The sequence below is a fragment of the Neolamprologus multifasciatus genome, chromosome 23 (genome assembly GCF_963576455.1).
Source record: "Neolamprologus multifasciatus chromosome 23, fNeoMul1.2, whole genome shotgun sequence".
NCBI classification, from domain to species: Eukaryota; Metazoa; Chordata; class Actinopteri; order Cichliformes; family Cichlidae; genus Neolamprologus; species Neolamprologus multifasciatus.
The window spans coordinates 12,775,405-12,791,347 of record NC_140460.1 but is presented as its reverse complement, the minus strand read 5'-3'; the positions used below and the strand labels follow the sequence as shown (position 1 = coordinate 12,791,347).

Genomic DNA, 15,943 nt, shown 5'->3' with positions numbered 1-15,943 from the left:
CATCTAACAAAAGGAAACGTGACCAGTTTTTCTCCTCACATTTGAAAGCTTTGATTAAAATGTTTAATACGACTCATTTCCAGCAGTTTGCTTCATTTGAATGAAGCGTTCGCTCCTGACTCACAGCTTCAGATTTTACTCCAACTTGTTCTGCAGATTCAGTCTGTGCGGCTAAGAACCTGACACAACTGACAGAGCAAATCCACTGTGCTCAGAGGTTTTGCCTTTTCTACCAGTTAAAATGAAAGTCAATAAAATGCAGTTTGAACACTAACACACAAAACAAGCAAAATCCAGCACTGTGACCAAAATGCACCAGATGTCTCCACGCAGTGGCTTATATTCACATGTATGGGTGTTCTTTGACTCGTATCAAATATCACTGTTATCTTTTTCTACATGTGCAGTATCTGCTGAGTTTTTTTTGCTGAGTTTTTTTTTTACTGCTTGTATCAGACCCAGACATTGTGTATCAGCTGGCTACACTTTGACATACCCGGGGAACCGTACTCGTAGCGTGGAAGTCTGCAAATCTTGGGCATCACCTCCATCAGGGTCTTCACATACTGCATTATGGTGCCCTGAAGCTGTAGAAACAGAGAGCTTAACTCCACTTAAAGGGAAGTGAACTCGCAAAGAATGAAGCACAGTAGCATCATGAAATCATAGCTCCTACACATCATTACACACTCACCAGGCTTTTGACAACCTTCAGCAGCTCCTCCATCACCACAGCGATGCCCTGGTAGCCCAGCAGTCTGCACATCACCTTAATGTGTGGGGGGCCCAGAAAGTTTCTATAGGAGCCAAAAGTGCTGCTATAGGCCAGGTTCAGGGTCTACATGCAGAGAAAGACATCAAAAGACATCAAAAAGGTTAGTATGAATATTGCACACCACCATGCAGGGACTTTGTTTTGAGATATTTAAGGGGGGATGGTGAAGCTCTGAGAAAGCAGTCCACAAACTACTCTTTCAGAGTCTGCTTCTCTTTGAGGGAGTTCTTTGTCCCCACAGTCCCCAAGTGCTACATTATAAAGCAGCCTAATTAAAAAGAAAAAGCCAAAATAAACCCAAAGAACAGCTGAGGCCGGAAAAGAAGGTCATAGTAGAGGAGAGGGTAAGTTTTCCTCTTGTGTCATCACAGTGTTAAACATTTGAGAGGATCACAATAATCAGACACACTAACCTGCTGTTGTGAGCTGATGCCTTGTAAATAAAAGTGAAAGGAATCAACGAATGCTTACATTAAATTCCATGGCACATTTAAAGTGAGTAAAATGGGAACATTTTCCACATTAGGATTATCCTCTGGGGACCACGAACAGCAATACGACAATCTGGCCGCCAGTTGTTCAGAGCTTTTGCTGTGGAACAAACAGTTAGGCAGATGGTCTCGCCAACTGAAGCACATTTAAGCTCCAGCGTCAGATATTCAAGATACTCTGACATAGACCAAAGTGCTGCCCGAAGGGGAAATAACGATCAATAACACTATGATGTCTCCGCATTAACTCGCTGGCATGGAAAACAAAATCAAAGCAGCCAAATTTGCTAACATATGAAGATTGATTTGTCTGCACTGTGCACTTTTCCCTTACATACACTACAGATTTTTAGTCCTCCCTCTCTCCTGTCAGCAGTGAGGTGAAGCTCTAATCCAGCAGCAGCCGCGCTGAGGACACACCGATCTCTGCGTCAGTACTGAGGTTGGAAATCTCCACAGCAGCACGCAGCATCAGAGCGCCGACACAAGAAAAGATTTTTTAAGTGAGTGACGAGCAGCAGCAGCATTACGGGATAATCTGAGCAAACACCAACATGTGCTGGCACAGGTCTCCCGGTAAGTTTCCATTTTATGCTTTGAATTGATGACGGTGGTCGTACCTGTTACTTGTTACAGCCAATAGTTATAGAAACGTCAATAACAAGATGCTTTCTATGACTCCTCTGAAAAACCACAAGATTTCTTTACAGTCGTAAAAATGTGGCAAAAAGAAAACAAAATGAAACCTGTGAGATTAACTTTGACTGAAAAGCACCAGTATTTAACAGGGTTTAAAGCATCATTTTTCATCAACATTTCTTTAAATTGAGCCTGCAGGGAGCACCAAACCCACCCTGCACTGGTTAAAGGCAAAGTGAAAACTTTTAATCATTTTTACATTTGGGTGTCATTTTATTCAATGCACGTAAAATATTATTCAATACTGAAGATTAAGTTTAGATTTTTTTTTAAACAAAATAAACTCTTGCAATAGTTAAATATGTCAGCAGGTGCTTTGGGTCAAAGTGTGATTTTATAAAATAAATTTCAGGATTTATTAAAATATTGAAATAAAAAGCTCGTAAACTGGACAGCTCAGAAAAATACATTTCCATTATGCAATTTGCATCATCTGTGCATAATCTCAGCTCCCTCCCACCCATCTGTTCCAGATAATTCTTTGTACAATGCTTATTATCCTCTGACATTGCTTTGTTTTCCCCTCGTTATGCTTTATATAACATGGTGAGGATCGGCTGTGTGGTCATGACATTTTTCATTATGCTAAGCTCTGTGCATACTGCAAATGGGAGCAGGATTTAAAGTCAGGAAGTAATTAGAGCTTTTATTGAAACTATAAATTGGTGAGTTTTTGGATGTGTTTTTGCCCACTTACGTCAGAACGGTCCTAAGACCTAATGCTGCTTTTCCACCAACTATTTAGAACCACCTCCATTCACTTCTATCTGAAACGCAACAAAACACTGACATTAAAGACCTGAGATAAAATCTGGAACCGCCGCCGACGGCGACCAATATCGGCATCAAAAGTACAATTGCATAGATGCTATAAACATTAAAATAATAAAGAACAGCCACTGATATCAGCGTTTACATTTTTAGTTGTTATAGATCAAAGTAAAGCAGATGTGTTATTCCCTTCTATAATCCTTAAAGGGACAACAGTGGCCGTGCAGTTTGAGCATATGTTTAACTGCTAATTGTACATAAATAAAATGTGCATGGGTAGGTGTATGAGAGTCAGGCCTCCTAATTCGTAAATTCTTAAACTTGGATCACGTATGTGGTAATTCTCTGGTATTTGTCCGGCATATTATTATTGTTTTCATTTTTTTTTTTTTTTTAATTTAGTGCACACATTTTTTTGTTTTTAGCCTCAAACCTAGTTGAGACATAAATGGGGGCTCATCCGGGATCTTTGGGACTCTTCTGAGGGGACTGAACATCAGGTTTCTTTCTCCTATAAGGTGCATCAAGCTGACTGTGTCTTCCCTGTGAGCAAATTCAAGTATTTCAGCTCTTTAGATGTGCTGCCTCCACTAAAACATTTACTTACTTTGTTTACTTATTACTTAATGCCGCCTCGAGCCTCGGATGCCTGTTTTTGTGGAATAAATAATGGTTGCTACTTATGTTCTAAAGAGTAACTGAGTTTGAGAATCACTTCTCAAATCTGGTTAAAAGTGCTTTGCTTCTTAAAGGGAACAAAAGTGCTGATCGGTGGGAAAAAAGGAAATGGGTTAAAAAAATATGGGTGGGAAGGAGCCAAAATTAACAGTAAAATGTGAAAGCTTCTGTTGTGCGACATAACTAGGATGGTGACTTATTTAAATGTTATGAATCATGACCAAATGGCATCACTCTGAGCCAAGAGAAAGCTTATTATTGATGAAGTCTTCTTATATTAGCTCTTAGATGGGGAAAAAGCACAGAAATACCTCACCCTGTCATCTCAAATTAGTCCTTTCAGTGTCTCACTGTCTTCCCATCTTCCTTTTTTCCCAGCTCTGTTTTACATCGCAAGCATCAGACAGCTGCAGTAACTGAGGATGCACTTCATTCCTGCAGACTCCATCTTCTCACAATGGTGATTGCAATCTACAACATCTCCTCCAACTCAGCCAGGGTGAGCTGGCCATCCTCCCCCACCTGCATTGACACCTTCTACAGCGTCATGTACGACCCCAACTGGAACAGCCTGTTCATGGGCTACAAGCGCAAAAGCTTCATGCATGAGGATCGTATCCCTGTCAGTCAGACCAGCACACACCTGGCCAATCTCCTCCCTCAGACTGCCTACTTCTTGTGTGTGACGTGTCAGGCTGCCAATCCGGTGCGGGAACAATGCCAAGTGTTCAGCACTCTGAGCGACAGCAGCGAAGGTCATGACAGAGCCGGCTGGGAGCTGGCAATGGCCGTATGGCTCATCTGCTGCATCTTGCTCCTCGTCATCGCCAGCATCCTGTTGTGGAGCTGTCTTAACAACATCTGTATCCTCCCCGGCCAGGCCGCAGCCGGACACCCGGTGGTGACCAACTCAACCTGTCAAGACATGTCCACATCTGGAGCCCTCTACACTCCGAGAAGCAGCAGCCAGGACAGCATCAAACTCTCCAACATCATGCAACCACCCCACCTCTCGGCGCAGCCTACGGGTCACATAATTACCCAAGACCATGAGTTGAGGGCGCTGGCTAAGCTGTCCGGCAGCGAGCCAACATGAATCAACTGGATTAAGGTCATCACAGCATTGTTCAGATTCAATTGTCACCGAGTATTTTCATCAACTCACAAAATCCTATTTGTGTGTTTTTCCTCAGAGGAAACATTTCCAACATATTACAGCACCGTTTCAACACACACGCACACATGCACACCATTTTAAATAAAAAGATTTATGCTTTTAAGACCTAAAAAAAAATTACAATAGCAAAAATTAAATATCATTAATATGGCACTCATCTTTCTTTTGGCACTGACAAACAATTATCCATGTAGAAAAAAAAAAGTCATTTAACGCGTCCCTTGCGTGTTTATAGAGCAGACTCAGACAGAAACAAATGTTGTGTGTTTAATCAAAGCTTCACTATCCACAAAAACATTAAAAATAAATAAAATTGTTTTACTCATAACTCTGTAGATCATTCTTTTATATTCATGTCATTTATTTATGTCCATAAATAAATCAAAAATATATTTTTTTAAATTTATTTTTTAACCTCTCCTACAGTGAAATTACAAAACCCTCTCAAGCCATATTTGTTCTCCCAAAGTAAAAACAACAACTACTTTTGGACATGTCTGGGAGTGATTTTGATATATCCAAGTATTATTTACATTATTTTGATTGGATATCAAAGTATTCTGGAGTCCAATGAAAAAAGACAAAATCCTTGATGTGTGATTTATAAAGATGATATGAAAAGTGGATTGGGAACCCCCCCCCCCAAAAAAAAACATTAGTAGCCAAAGAGTGTTCAGTCAGCGTCTGTCATAGTCAGATCCGCCCCTCTCTCTTCACGTCTGGTTTCAAGAAGCGATGGTGAGAACGGTCAGCTTGATGCTTCATAACAGGACTTCACTGACCAGTGAATAACATCACAGCAGCCATGTCCATCTTTTATATACAGTTTCTTATTTTTAGACACAGGAACACACAAACATCAACATCATGAGTGTGAGGACTGAAACAGTCTGACAGCATCATAGCTACACTATCAGGTTAGCGCCCCCAGCGTGTTGGTCCACATAACTACACGTTAAACAGAAGAACATGTGATTGACTCATGTGCTGCATGGAGTTTTCACATTTCATGACATTTAAGGCATTAATCTCCTCCGAGGGGACGTCTGAGCACGTGCACACACTTCCCAGAGTAATGCTTTCACCCTTGTATTCTGTGGATACAGTTTGACAGCGTATACTGAATATCTGAGAGTCCACCCCTGTAATATGAGGAGATAAATTGTGGGAGCTCTAACAGAAAAATGTCCTGACCTTTGACCCGTACAGGTACTGAGGCTGAGCGTTGGGTGGTTTATCCCTCTGGAACTCCTGAGAGAAGGGCAGGATGGTGCGCACAAACCTGAAGGCAGAGTTGGAAACATATCTCCATTAAAATAACATCGGGATTGAAAATACAAGACCCACACAATTACTCCCTTTTCCCCCTAAACCTTTGAGAAGCACAATCTGATATTTTATCTAATAAAAATAAAATAAATAAACAGCTGTGAACGTTTATAAGAAACTGCCTCTTAGTTTTAGCTCCAGCAACCCGGACCTCTGCTCGTTTTTGGATCAACTGAAAGATGACATGTTTTATAAAATCTGCTAGTCGGGTTGTTTACTGACACTCATTCACCTCAGTTCAGTTTTGCTGCAGGGTTTCACACCTTTTTATATCATCCCGATGAGCAAAGTGGAAACCAGAAAAATTAAGACGCATTATGAGACAAGAACGAGTCCTTGGCAGAAGATCCGGCCGAGACGATGATGTAATGGAGGTTCACTGTTCACTGTACAGTTGGTAACCTACTTTTCCCACTACTGGCATTAATATTTATATTTCCATTTATTTGTTTAAGTCTCAGGTGAACATTTTGGTCTTTCTGTGACCTTCACCGTGATTTTATTCTGAAATATCACCTGCTGGTAGACCCGTTGTAGCAATAGTTGGGTAAGAAGTCGTAGTTGAGCTCCCAGAAGACGTGCAGCGTTATCCTGCCATAAGGGGCTGACACGTTGTGGTTGGCTTCGCGAAACATGGCGTCAAAGCTGTCCAGAGTCAAGAACTTGCTCAGGAGCTTGTGCGTCATGCGGTTGACCTCCAGAAGGCCTTCCAGCTCCTTTAAACAAGTCACACACCACCAACATGTGTTTTATACATATATATATTTTTAACTAAGTCAAATGAAAAACCCCAGGACTGATCAGCTAAATTAAATTACAACTACATACCATGATGGAGGTGAGATCCTCACTCTCGAAGCGACTGATGGCCAGCTCCATAGATTTGTAAAGAGCAGCAGAAACCCTCTGAGTGATGAGTCTGTTGAGATCGATGGAGCGGCCTAGAAGCTGAGATTCACAGCCAGTTAGTTAGAGACAACATGAAGGTGGGAGTACAGCGAGGTGGAAAGCACGACAGCGTGCAGCTTATACCTGGACGTGGCGTTGCTTCAGCAGAGTCTCGTAGCGGTTAGAGGCCGGCCAGGGAATGTTGGCTCCTTGGTTCTTGCAGTCAGATCTCAGCCGTTTGTCAAGCAGAAGACTGAAGGAGGATTCACATAAACACGGAGAGAAGTCAAGGTTTGTAAAAAAAAAAAAAAAAAAAAAAAAAGAAAGAAAATCACACCTTTAGGCCTGCTCCTTATTTCCTAGCATGTATCTCTGGTTCATTTTAATCATGACCAGAGTTTCTAATGATGAGGTCAGTGTATGTACACAAACCTCTGTGAGCCATAAGCTCAGACTGCTCTAAATGCTCAGTGAGGGGCAGCCAATCAGAACAGAGATGGCTTCAATGGGGAGAAACTAAAATGGTTTGCTTCAGAGACATAACACGGGGCTCCCCCGAGGTCCAGTGTAGGATAAAGGAGGATTATTCTGAACTGAGCTATTGTGATAGAACTGGAAGTGAGCTGAACAGACCCCGTTTTAAACCGTTCCCTCAGATCCCCACAATCCTGGAGGGTAGAGGTGCATTTGAAATTGTCCGACTATGTCCTGTTTGTGTCTGTCATAATTGACATTTGCAATATTACAAATATTAAGTATGCATTAAAATAAATAATTTGTACCTAAGCACATGTGCTACAGCACCTTTTTTAATTTTTTAATACCCTCTGCTACGTTCACACTATCACTCTAGCTGGACGACAAATAAGCTAGCTGTCGTTGATGCCTTGACAACGTAAAAACATTGGAAAAGTGATCCGACTGCTTCTCAAACTAATCATGCTACTCGATTACTACTGGAATCAACACATTAGAAAACAGCCAAAGCAATCAAATCCTTTTTTATGAGACTGTGTGTCTGTACATAAGGGGGAGAGGGGTCGACGTACCTTCCAGCTAGAATCTTGTAGTACCCAAATATCTGATCAGCAAGCTTGTAGACAAACTGATCAAAGCACAGGTTAACCTGAAAAACAAAAATAAAAACACAACATGTTTAAAAGTTTTAACATAGATGACCAATGAAATAGTAATTTCTTCTGGTTTAAGGAGAAAATTTATTTTCACAGGTTTTGGAAAGAACAGAGCCAAATCCATTCTACATGCACATTAACAAAGCTCTGCAAGCGGCTACATAATGAATAGAATGCAGCTACTCAACAGCTCATGAAATGGACAGGAAACTGAGATTAATGAGGTGACTGACTATAGGAGAGCCTGTAAGCAACAAACAGCAACAAAGCAGACAGGATATTTAGGAAAGCCGTGCAGTCAGAGGTATTATAAGGGCGGTGATGCAGCCACCACATATCTGAGATCATGATCCTTTACCTCTGCCTCTATTTCATCGTAGAGGAACTGCTTCTTGAATTTGGTCAGGGCGTAGTGTGCACTGTCGTTGTACAAATCCAGAGGATATAGCACATACCTGCAGGGGATTAAAATGTTATTCTAGAATTACACACACCCTGTAACCGTGAGAGAATTAATCTGTTCAGCAACAAAAATAAAAGCTGAGACGTGTAAAATAAGAAGCTTCATTTAGTTGCAGCAGCAGTTGGTTAAAAAAGGAAGCGTTACATCAAACTGATCAGTTCGATCGTGTTCACTTGAGGTTAACCATCGTCGTTCAGCGCTGCTCTTTGGAAACTTGCAGAACTGATACGCGCCACACAGACAGCTGCTTAAATATGTACGACCTGCACAAAACACTTACTCTCCATAGTAAATAAGAGTAAAACGCAGGGTTTTTCCTTTTCTTTTCTTCCCCAAAAATTTTGGGTGAATATTTGAAGAATTACAGCACGTATGCTTCGTGCCAGCTGATGTGCTTAATGGCTTATGTAAAACCTGCCTCGTATCAACGTAATCCTGCAGCAAAGATTTAAAGCAGACATGAAAACATTCACGGATAATCCCAATTTTTGGGATTTCATCCAGGGTCCTATTTGAAAATGGAACATGAAAAGAAACGAGCGCTGAAGTTGTCAGAATGCATCTGTCCGATCGCAACCGCCAATCGCAAAGAACCAAGTTTCAAATTATACCATGGAGAACATCTATTTCCACTGCTGTGAGAAAAACACCAAACAATCAGCCCATCTTTCACATAGGATGAAGAACATAATAATAAGAATGGGAGGGAAACTGTCCAGTAGTTATCAGGGTTGGTGGTAAGCAGTGGAAATAAATGTTCTTGGTTACAAAAGAAGCATATTTACTCCATCATTGAAGCCTCCTTAGTCTCCAGGATGTGATCGGTGAGGATCCAGGGCATGGACATCTCGATGGGGAACTGGATCCTGCGACCCATGGTGAGCTCCAGAAAGAACTCTCTGAACCACAGCTGGGAGAGGTCACAGCACTGCTGCAAGGTCTCTGAAGGGAAGAGAGGGGAGATGGAAGAAGGTTACATCAGAGTCCCCTTCCAAAAGCCGTCAGGGGCCTCGGGCTGGTGATGATATTTATTGTTTGCGGAACAAAATGATTTGAGTTTTAGACTATGACTTTCTGAGTGTGTGAGTGTTGAGATATGTGTGTGAGTTGGTTGCACTTTTTAAACAGAGCTTCAAAGTCCTGTACTTGAAGTTATGAGTGCTCAAAAATTATGACTTTTCAAGCCAACCCTCTAATCCCAGAAATGTTCATTAAATATCCAAAAGTCGTGATAGGAAAATAAAATAAGAATCATCTTATTCTAAGGGAGGCAGAGATGAAACATTCTGAGATGTGACTGATTGCATCTGCCTCTTACCGCTAAAGTTCAGCAGGTGAGTGTAAAAGAAGGACTCGCGGTGAAATCTCTCGATGTCCAGGATGGTGGGGCCCTCCAGGCCGCTGCGCAGAGTCTTCTTTGAGCCACTTTTCTCAGCAATGAGCGACTCCAGCATGGTCCTCACCATGTAGAGCTGCATCAACAAAGAGAATTGAGTAAAGGAAGACCTCATTAGTGCCGGCGCCCTGCTGACTGTACTCACAACCCTGCAAACACTAATCTCATTACAGGTGGGCAGCCTGTAATGAGAAAGCTCTGTGTTGCTTTCAACATTTTCATCATCTCAGTCATTCCATAGTGGTGTGGAAAAGTGTTTGCCCCCTTCCTGGTTTCCTAGTGTGTTGCAATGGATCGGCGCTTCATTGTGTTTATTTTTTTCCTCTTAAGCTAAGGAATAAAATACTGTAGCAGTTCAAATATTCCAGGTAACTGCTATATCCATCTCACATTAAAAGTGCTTTAGCATGGATAGAAACTCTTTGTTTCTTAGCAAGGCTTTTATTTTGAAAGAAACATGTTAGTTTTATTTAAAATACGGTACATGAGATTATCTACGGTGTCATCCTCTGACATTTCTTATTAATTCCCATGTTAATTAATAAAGAATAACTGAGGCCAGGATGTGAGCGGTCAGTTATTATGCAAAACTGCCTACACAGGAAGCAGAATTATATAATCCTGGAAACAAATCAAAAGCTAACTGTGCTGATGCGCTCTGGTGCGTAAACAAATAGTGCCACACACCTGCACACACCTGGAAAACAGATTAGTTCTTGGAAATGACCCCTGAGCTGATAAATCTGTCTGCAGTACAGAACATAACAGACGGTACTATTGAGTCTGACATAAAACACAACTTTAAACCCAGCACCACACAGGGTGAATGGGTTTAAAAAGAACCCAAGGTGAGGTGTGCGATGTAACGGCCGATGGTGAAAGCAGAGGTCTCAGAGCCACAAACCGATTACCGTAAACCCCAAAAACGTCTTAGTCCAATCCCATAACACTTTTTACACAGAAGATTCACAATTCATAAAAAAAAAAAAAAAAAAAAAAAAAAAAAAAAGCAACCATCTTCTGAAGCTTTCATACTACAAAATATCAAAAGCAGGTAAGAGGATCTTTGAAAAGCTAGTAAATCCAACATCCCCTTCCAATTCTCAGTGAGGTGGTGATAGCTGGGCTGATGGATGATGGGTTTCCAGGTTAGGAAAAGTGCTGGAGGATCACCTACAGTGATTTACTATGCTACAGTGCATTTATGTACTTTTGTAACTTTTTTGCTTTTCACTCATTCAAATACGCAGTGTGACACATTAGAAACAGAATACAGAATTATACAGAATATATACAGAATTATTGTGGATTTTGATTAATTCGTCACCATTTTATCCACATTAAAAAGGCTCCTTACTGTAAATACCCTCTGCAAATTTTAATGTCAAACCTTCACCACCAGGGGGCAGTACTCTACCCGTGGGTTTGTTGCTGTTTTCAGACGTAACCTTTGATATCGTTTTAGTCCTACTTGCATTTTCTCGAGAGGCTTTACTTTATACGGCACACCTTTTCCTGTCTTTATAATAACTTACCTGGCTGTCTTACACCACTGTGTGGTATACACTGGTACTACATGAAAATGCAGTTCAGCCAAAATGTAACTATACGCAAAACGTCTATGTAGCATCCTGCATCCTTATACATTAAAATGAGTTATGACAAAGAATGTCAGTGAGGTGAGACCTGCGTGCTGGACGGCCCCACGGCGCGGCGAGGAACTTTAATGTCAAAGCCACCCTTTGGATCTTTTTCTCCACGGAGGGCGGGGTCATTGTGAGGCTCCCGGCCGGTCTCCCAATCGCACACCGTCTTTCGGATGGCCTGGAGGACGCTGCAGGAAGAAGGAAAAACTAAATATTTTTGAATGAGATGGTTTTACTTTGTGTCTTCAGCCAAAAGGAACGTTCTGTTTAATCTACAGCACTTAGGCGTTTACTGGAGCACCAACGAACCGAAAATGAGAACGCGTATAAATGGTGCTTCATGCAAAAACTACAATATTACTATTCACTATGTTAACACACACAACTTAATAACAGATGAGCTAAACATGGGTAAATAAATTGACATTAAGCAGGAAATTATTTAGGCAAACAGGTTTTACTTGAGTAGGATGGCCAGATGTTTGAAGCAATAGTTTGCCAATTAATTTGAGCATTTTTAATTATTATTTTTTTGTCCATCTCAGACAACGAAGCAGCTCGCAATCAAATTACTAGTGGAGAGGTTCCGCACTCTTATTTTGAAAGCTAAGTTCAGCCCAATGTGTCCCTGTGGGCTCACTCACTGGCTGGATCGTTACTGAAGCGGTCCTCGTTATCAGTTAACTGCCTCTCCAGAGAGAGCTTTGTGTCCTGTGGATGGATGATCTGCAACACAAGCTTTGTTCTGCTCTGGAGATCTCTAAGGACTGTCGGGTGGAAGTCCAGCACAGGATGGGGGACTCAGCTGATTGCACCATGTTGTTTTATTTGCATCACGAAGGCAATTTAAACATTTTCGGGGGGAAATCAGCGCTTTTTAATAAACCATCACATCTCCCACAAACTGGATCTAAATCTGACTGTAATGCGAGTCGAACCTCTGGATGACATTTTTCTTCTTCTTGATAGCGAGGCGCAGCGGATCACGCAGAGAGACCTGAGCAAAGTCCTGCAGAGCTGAGTAGATGGTGTGACGGATGGCGTGGTTGAACACGCTCTCCATGCGTCCCATCAGCACCTGCAGTCCCTTTATCATTGCAATCACCTGTGAAAGCACAACAGTGGATCAGGGACGGGAATTCAAGTGGATCAAAAGACCAATCTTGTCATTCCATGAAAAAAAATCAATCAGCATCCAAGTCCCGATTCCTTCTGGCTCAAAATCTGCTTCCAATATATTCATATTTTAACACTCTGAATGCAGCTTATGTGAAAATGAGGAACAACACTGTTGTTCACGTATTCTCTATAACACCTTGGACAGATCACATCCACCAAGAAACGTAGAAGGACGTTATGTACAGTGGGTACATAAAGAATACGCTGATTCTGGTAGGTTGCAGTGGGAATGTTTTTCCGGTCTGAATGATTTCAAATGGAGTGACCATTTAAATGTGTGCACTGATGTGACAGACCTCTACGAGGGCAAACTTCTCCTCGCTGGTGTAGTTGTATCTGGTGGCCCTCTCGTACTCCTCGGCATTGTCGGGGCACTCTTTATTGGAGTACTTGTCTGTGGGATGTACCAATTTCCAGGAATACTGCAGGAAGAGTTGGGAAGGGGGGAGGGTTACCCTTTCTTTTATAAATACAAACATCTCAGCTGGAATCACTCATCATGTGTTTTCTCCTCACCACTTCCATAACATGAGCGCTCCACTGTGAGAGCAGCTGCATGCCCTGCAGGGCCAAGTCAAACAGCTTCCTGTACTCAGTGTCAGTCTTCTGGGCTTCCTGACGCCCTGACCCGGTCACCACCTACATCAGCACACAAACAAACATCATTTAAGGCTCAATCCACACAATCCTGACTTTCTCACAGTACAGATTAGTGCTGAAAAAAAGAAAATCAGCATAAACCTAAATACTAATAAAAACTGCCCTCTTTGAATTTATCTTTCCTGCCCTTATCATTTCTGTGTTCAGTGTATTTCTGACCCACAAGTCAGTTAAATTCCCATCTCAGTCACACTAAACAATGACCCCTGAAAATCCACCGGGTTAAGACATCTGCTGAAAAGCCTGTTACATCACAGCTGGGAATTTAAATATACCCTGAACATAAGAAAGCTTTAAAAGCTGGAGCATGTTTCTCTCTGGTGAAATAAAGGTCAGCGGGATACTGACCCTCTACAGCAGCTTATTATGACAATAAACCTGCACCGCATTCAATCCAATACCTCGCTGATGATCTTTAACCTCCGAGGGAAAGCCACACTAACCTCACTGTTGCTGTAGCGAGCGAGCTCGGAGATGAAGCGCATGTGATCGTCTCGGATCTGAAGCATCTGCTCACAGATGTTGTACTGAGGGCTGCTGGATATGGACGTGCAAGTCCACCTAAAACATAAGAAAGAGGAGAGAATCAGAGCAAGGAATTATGGGATAAATGAGTGATGACAAAGAAAAGCATCTATAGGAGAAAAACAGCTTTAGGTGCCAGCTGCTAAGATTACGCATACAAACAATTGAGACAAATATTATGAAACCCGATAGAGAGGTGGTGCATGGATCGAGTAAAAACAACGTCATTTTGCATGTTTGTTTTAAAGGTGAGCGTGAGACCACACGCCTGCCAAAGTTCGACTCGATCACAAAGATGAAATGCTACAACGCACCGACGCCACGTAAACCCTTCACCCTGACTTATGAAAAAGTCACATAGTAAGAACTTCGTGTCCGTGCTGTCCGCAGCTGTCCAAGCCTGTTCCTACAACAAAGCACATTCCCTGCCTGGGGGGACGACAACATTCAGCTGAAGCAAAATCATCAGTCCAACAACTGCTGAGAGATTTCACTGAGACTACAAGACAAGAAATCAAACTGTGGCTCACATATTTTAGACAAACTGACATCATCGTCCCTACAACTATAGCGGACCAGGTGCCCAGACCGCATTTTTATCCCTTGTCCCATTTATTGGGACAATGTCTGACATTTTGAATAACTCTAGTTGAAAAAGTGGACACGAGCTTCAATAAAAGTCTGCAGCTCACAGTTTAAAGGGAGAAATCTGTCCTGAGCAGCATTTAAACGGCTACAATTTATTCAAATTAGATCCCATCATGCCGACGGTCACAGCTGGTTGGAGAAAGAACTGTGATGAACAAAAAGCAAATTTAGTTTTCGACTGTTCACGTTTGGAGCGGGAGAAAAGAAAAAGAAAATCATAGTTTTAACAGTCTGTCAGCTCCTAAACTTTCAGCCACACAGCTGTCTTCTGCTCTCACCTGGACTTGTTCTCTTCAAAGTGAGCGCTGGTCTTGATGTACCGGGACAACTCAATCTGCATGTCTCCAAACAGCGGCACCACCTGGAGTTGCTGCGAACACCAAGAACACACGAACCATTTAAAACCGTGGACAGCAACCATGATGACAACCACGAGGTGGAAACTAGCATTTTAAACACTGATTTGACGATCAATAAAGCTAGCATTACCATTAGCTTTTTACATGTGGGATTTTATTCCATGGTTTGAAGTTTCAGTATTTATTTCCTAAATACATCAAACAGCCGTAAAAATAAATTTTATATAACGTATCACTCATCATCGGTTTTTTGTTTTTCCAGTTTTTTGTGAGTGCTGAACCGGTGTTGGTGTTCATGTCACACGTCCCGCCGTACCTTGAAAAACTTGTCGATCTTGCTCAGGTTTATTCTCTTCTTGGCATCCAGTTTGTAGATGTTGCTGCTGTTTCCATCCATGAGGTACAAGCCGAAGCCCATCACCTGGAGAAGAGGAGAGCTGTGGTTACTCTGTGCACAGCGCTCTGGTTTAAAAAGAACCTCCACAACGTCACTTACTTTGAGCAGCATGTGTTTCTCGCTGGGAGTGAGGTACAGCTTGTTGTCGTAGTAATCGGCACACAGGTTCACGATATCCGCCAGCAGCTCTTCATATCCGTGGATCACCTCCAGCTGCTGCTGCAACGACTGGCAGAGGGTACACAAGAGTTTAATATTAAAATATTTACTTGTCAAATTCTTCTCAGTCAATGTGTGCCAAAGAATATGGAGAAATGACCGTATATAAAAGATATTTGACGTTATGAATGCTGCGAAGAGTGTTTTACATTATTTAGACCAACCTGGGTGATTTTGTTGTGATTAGCCAGAAACATGGACAAATTCTGAGACTCCTGAATGGACGAAGGCTCCGACATCTTTCTGAGAAACTGAGCGGCTCTGAACAGAGGAGAGAAATTGTGCATTAGTTTTAAAGACCAAACACAGCCTCTCTATACCAGAGAGAGACGTGAACACATACGTCAGCTGCACTTGAAATTCCCAGAGATCAACTTATGTATTTTACATCGAGAAGAAACACTGATGGGAGTGCTACCGCTGAAGTCAAGCTCGCTGAGATTCAAACGTGACGGAGACTTTTACTAGATGCACCTATGGTATCAAATCGAGACATCATATGACGCGTCA

At 41.9% G+C, this 15,943-nt stretch overlaps 2 protein-coding genes and 1 long non-coding RNA gene across 5 annotated transcripts in view; 1 reads left to right on the top strand and 2 right to left on the bottom strand.

Annotated features, from left to right (window-relative positions):
- The window catches only part of cyfip1 (cytoplasmic FMR1 interacting protein 1), a 37,772-nt gene that overhangs the window by 7,178 nt on the left and 14,651 nt on the right, over window positions 1-15,943 (bottom strand). For all 3 annotated transcript variants that reach the window (XM_085150040.1, XM_085150041.1, XM_085150042.1), the window contains exons 7-25: window positions 15,598-15,694; window positions 15,314-15,442; window positions 15,134-15,238; window positions 14,737-14,828; window positions 13,729-13,846; window positions 13,142-13,264; window positions 12,922-13,047; window positions 12,385-12,551; window positions 11,487-11,634; window positions 9,723-9,876; window positions 9,190-9,346; window positions 8,300-8,396; window positions 7,858-7,934; window positions 6,953-7,061; window positions 6,749-6,868; window positions 6,437-6,636; window positions 5,786-5,873; window positions 695-838; window positions 497-587 (exon numbers count right to left, since the gene is read on the bottom strand). In XM_085150040.1, the coding sequence (XP_085006166.1) occupies window positions 497-587; window positions 695-838; window positions 5,786-5,873; window positions 6,437-6,636; window positions 6,749-6,868; window positions 6,953-7,061; window positions 7,858-7,934; window positions 8,300-8,396; window positions 9,190-9,346; window positions 9,723-9,876; window positions 11,487-11,634; window positions 12,385-12,551; window positions 12,922-13,047; window positions 13,142-13,264; window positions 13,729-13,846; window positions 14,737-14,828; window positions 15,134-15,238; window positions 15,314-15,442; window positions 15,598-15,694 (2,342 nt within the window). The remainder of the gene's footprint in view (window positions 1-496; window positions 588-694; window positions 839-5,785; window positions 5,874-6,436; window positions 6,637-6,748; window positions 6,869-6,952; window positions 7,062-7,857; window positions 7,935-8,299; window positions 8,397-9,189; window positions 9,347-9,722; window positions 9,877-11,486; window positions 11,635-12,384; window positions 12,552-12,921; window positions 13,048-13,141; window positions 13,265-13,728; window positions 13,847-14,736; window positions 14,829-15,133; window positions 15,239-15,313; window positions 15,443-15,597; window positions 15,695-15,943) is intronic.
- Window positions 1,698-7,139, top strand: fndc9 (fibronectin type III domain containing 9). The gene is made up of 2 exons (XM_085150048.1): window positions 1,698-1,842; window positions 3,793-7,139. The coding sequence occupies exon 2, from the start codon at window positions 3,872-3,874 to the stop codon at window positions 4,508-4,510; it is 639 nt and encodes a 212-aa protein (XP_085006174.1). The 5' UTR covers window positions 1,698-1,842; window positions 3,793-3,871; the 3' UTR covers window positions 4,511-7,139.
- LOC146491167 (uncharacterized) lies at window positions 10,507-11,480 on the bottom strand. The gene is made up of 2 exons (XR_014872191.1): window positions 11,075-11,480; window positions 10,507-11,026 (listed from the first exon to the last, which is right to left on the bottom strand). It is a non-coding gene; the product is annotated as an uncharacterized LOC146491167 (long non-coding RNA).

Coding starts and splice junctions, on each gene's coding strand:
- fndc9 (XM_085150048.1), top strand. CDS start 3,872: ATGGTGATTGCAATCTACAACATCTCCTCCAACTCAGCCAGGGTGAGC.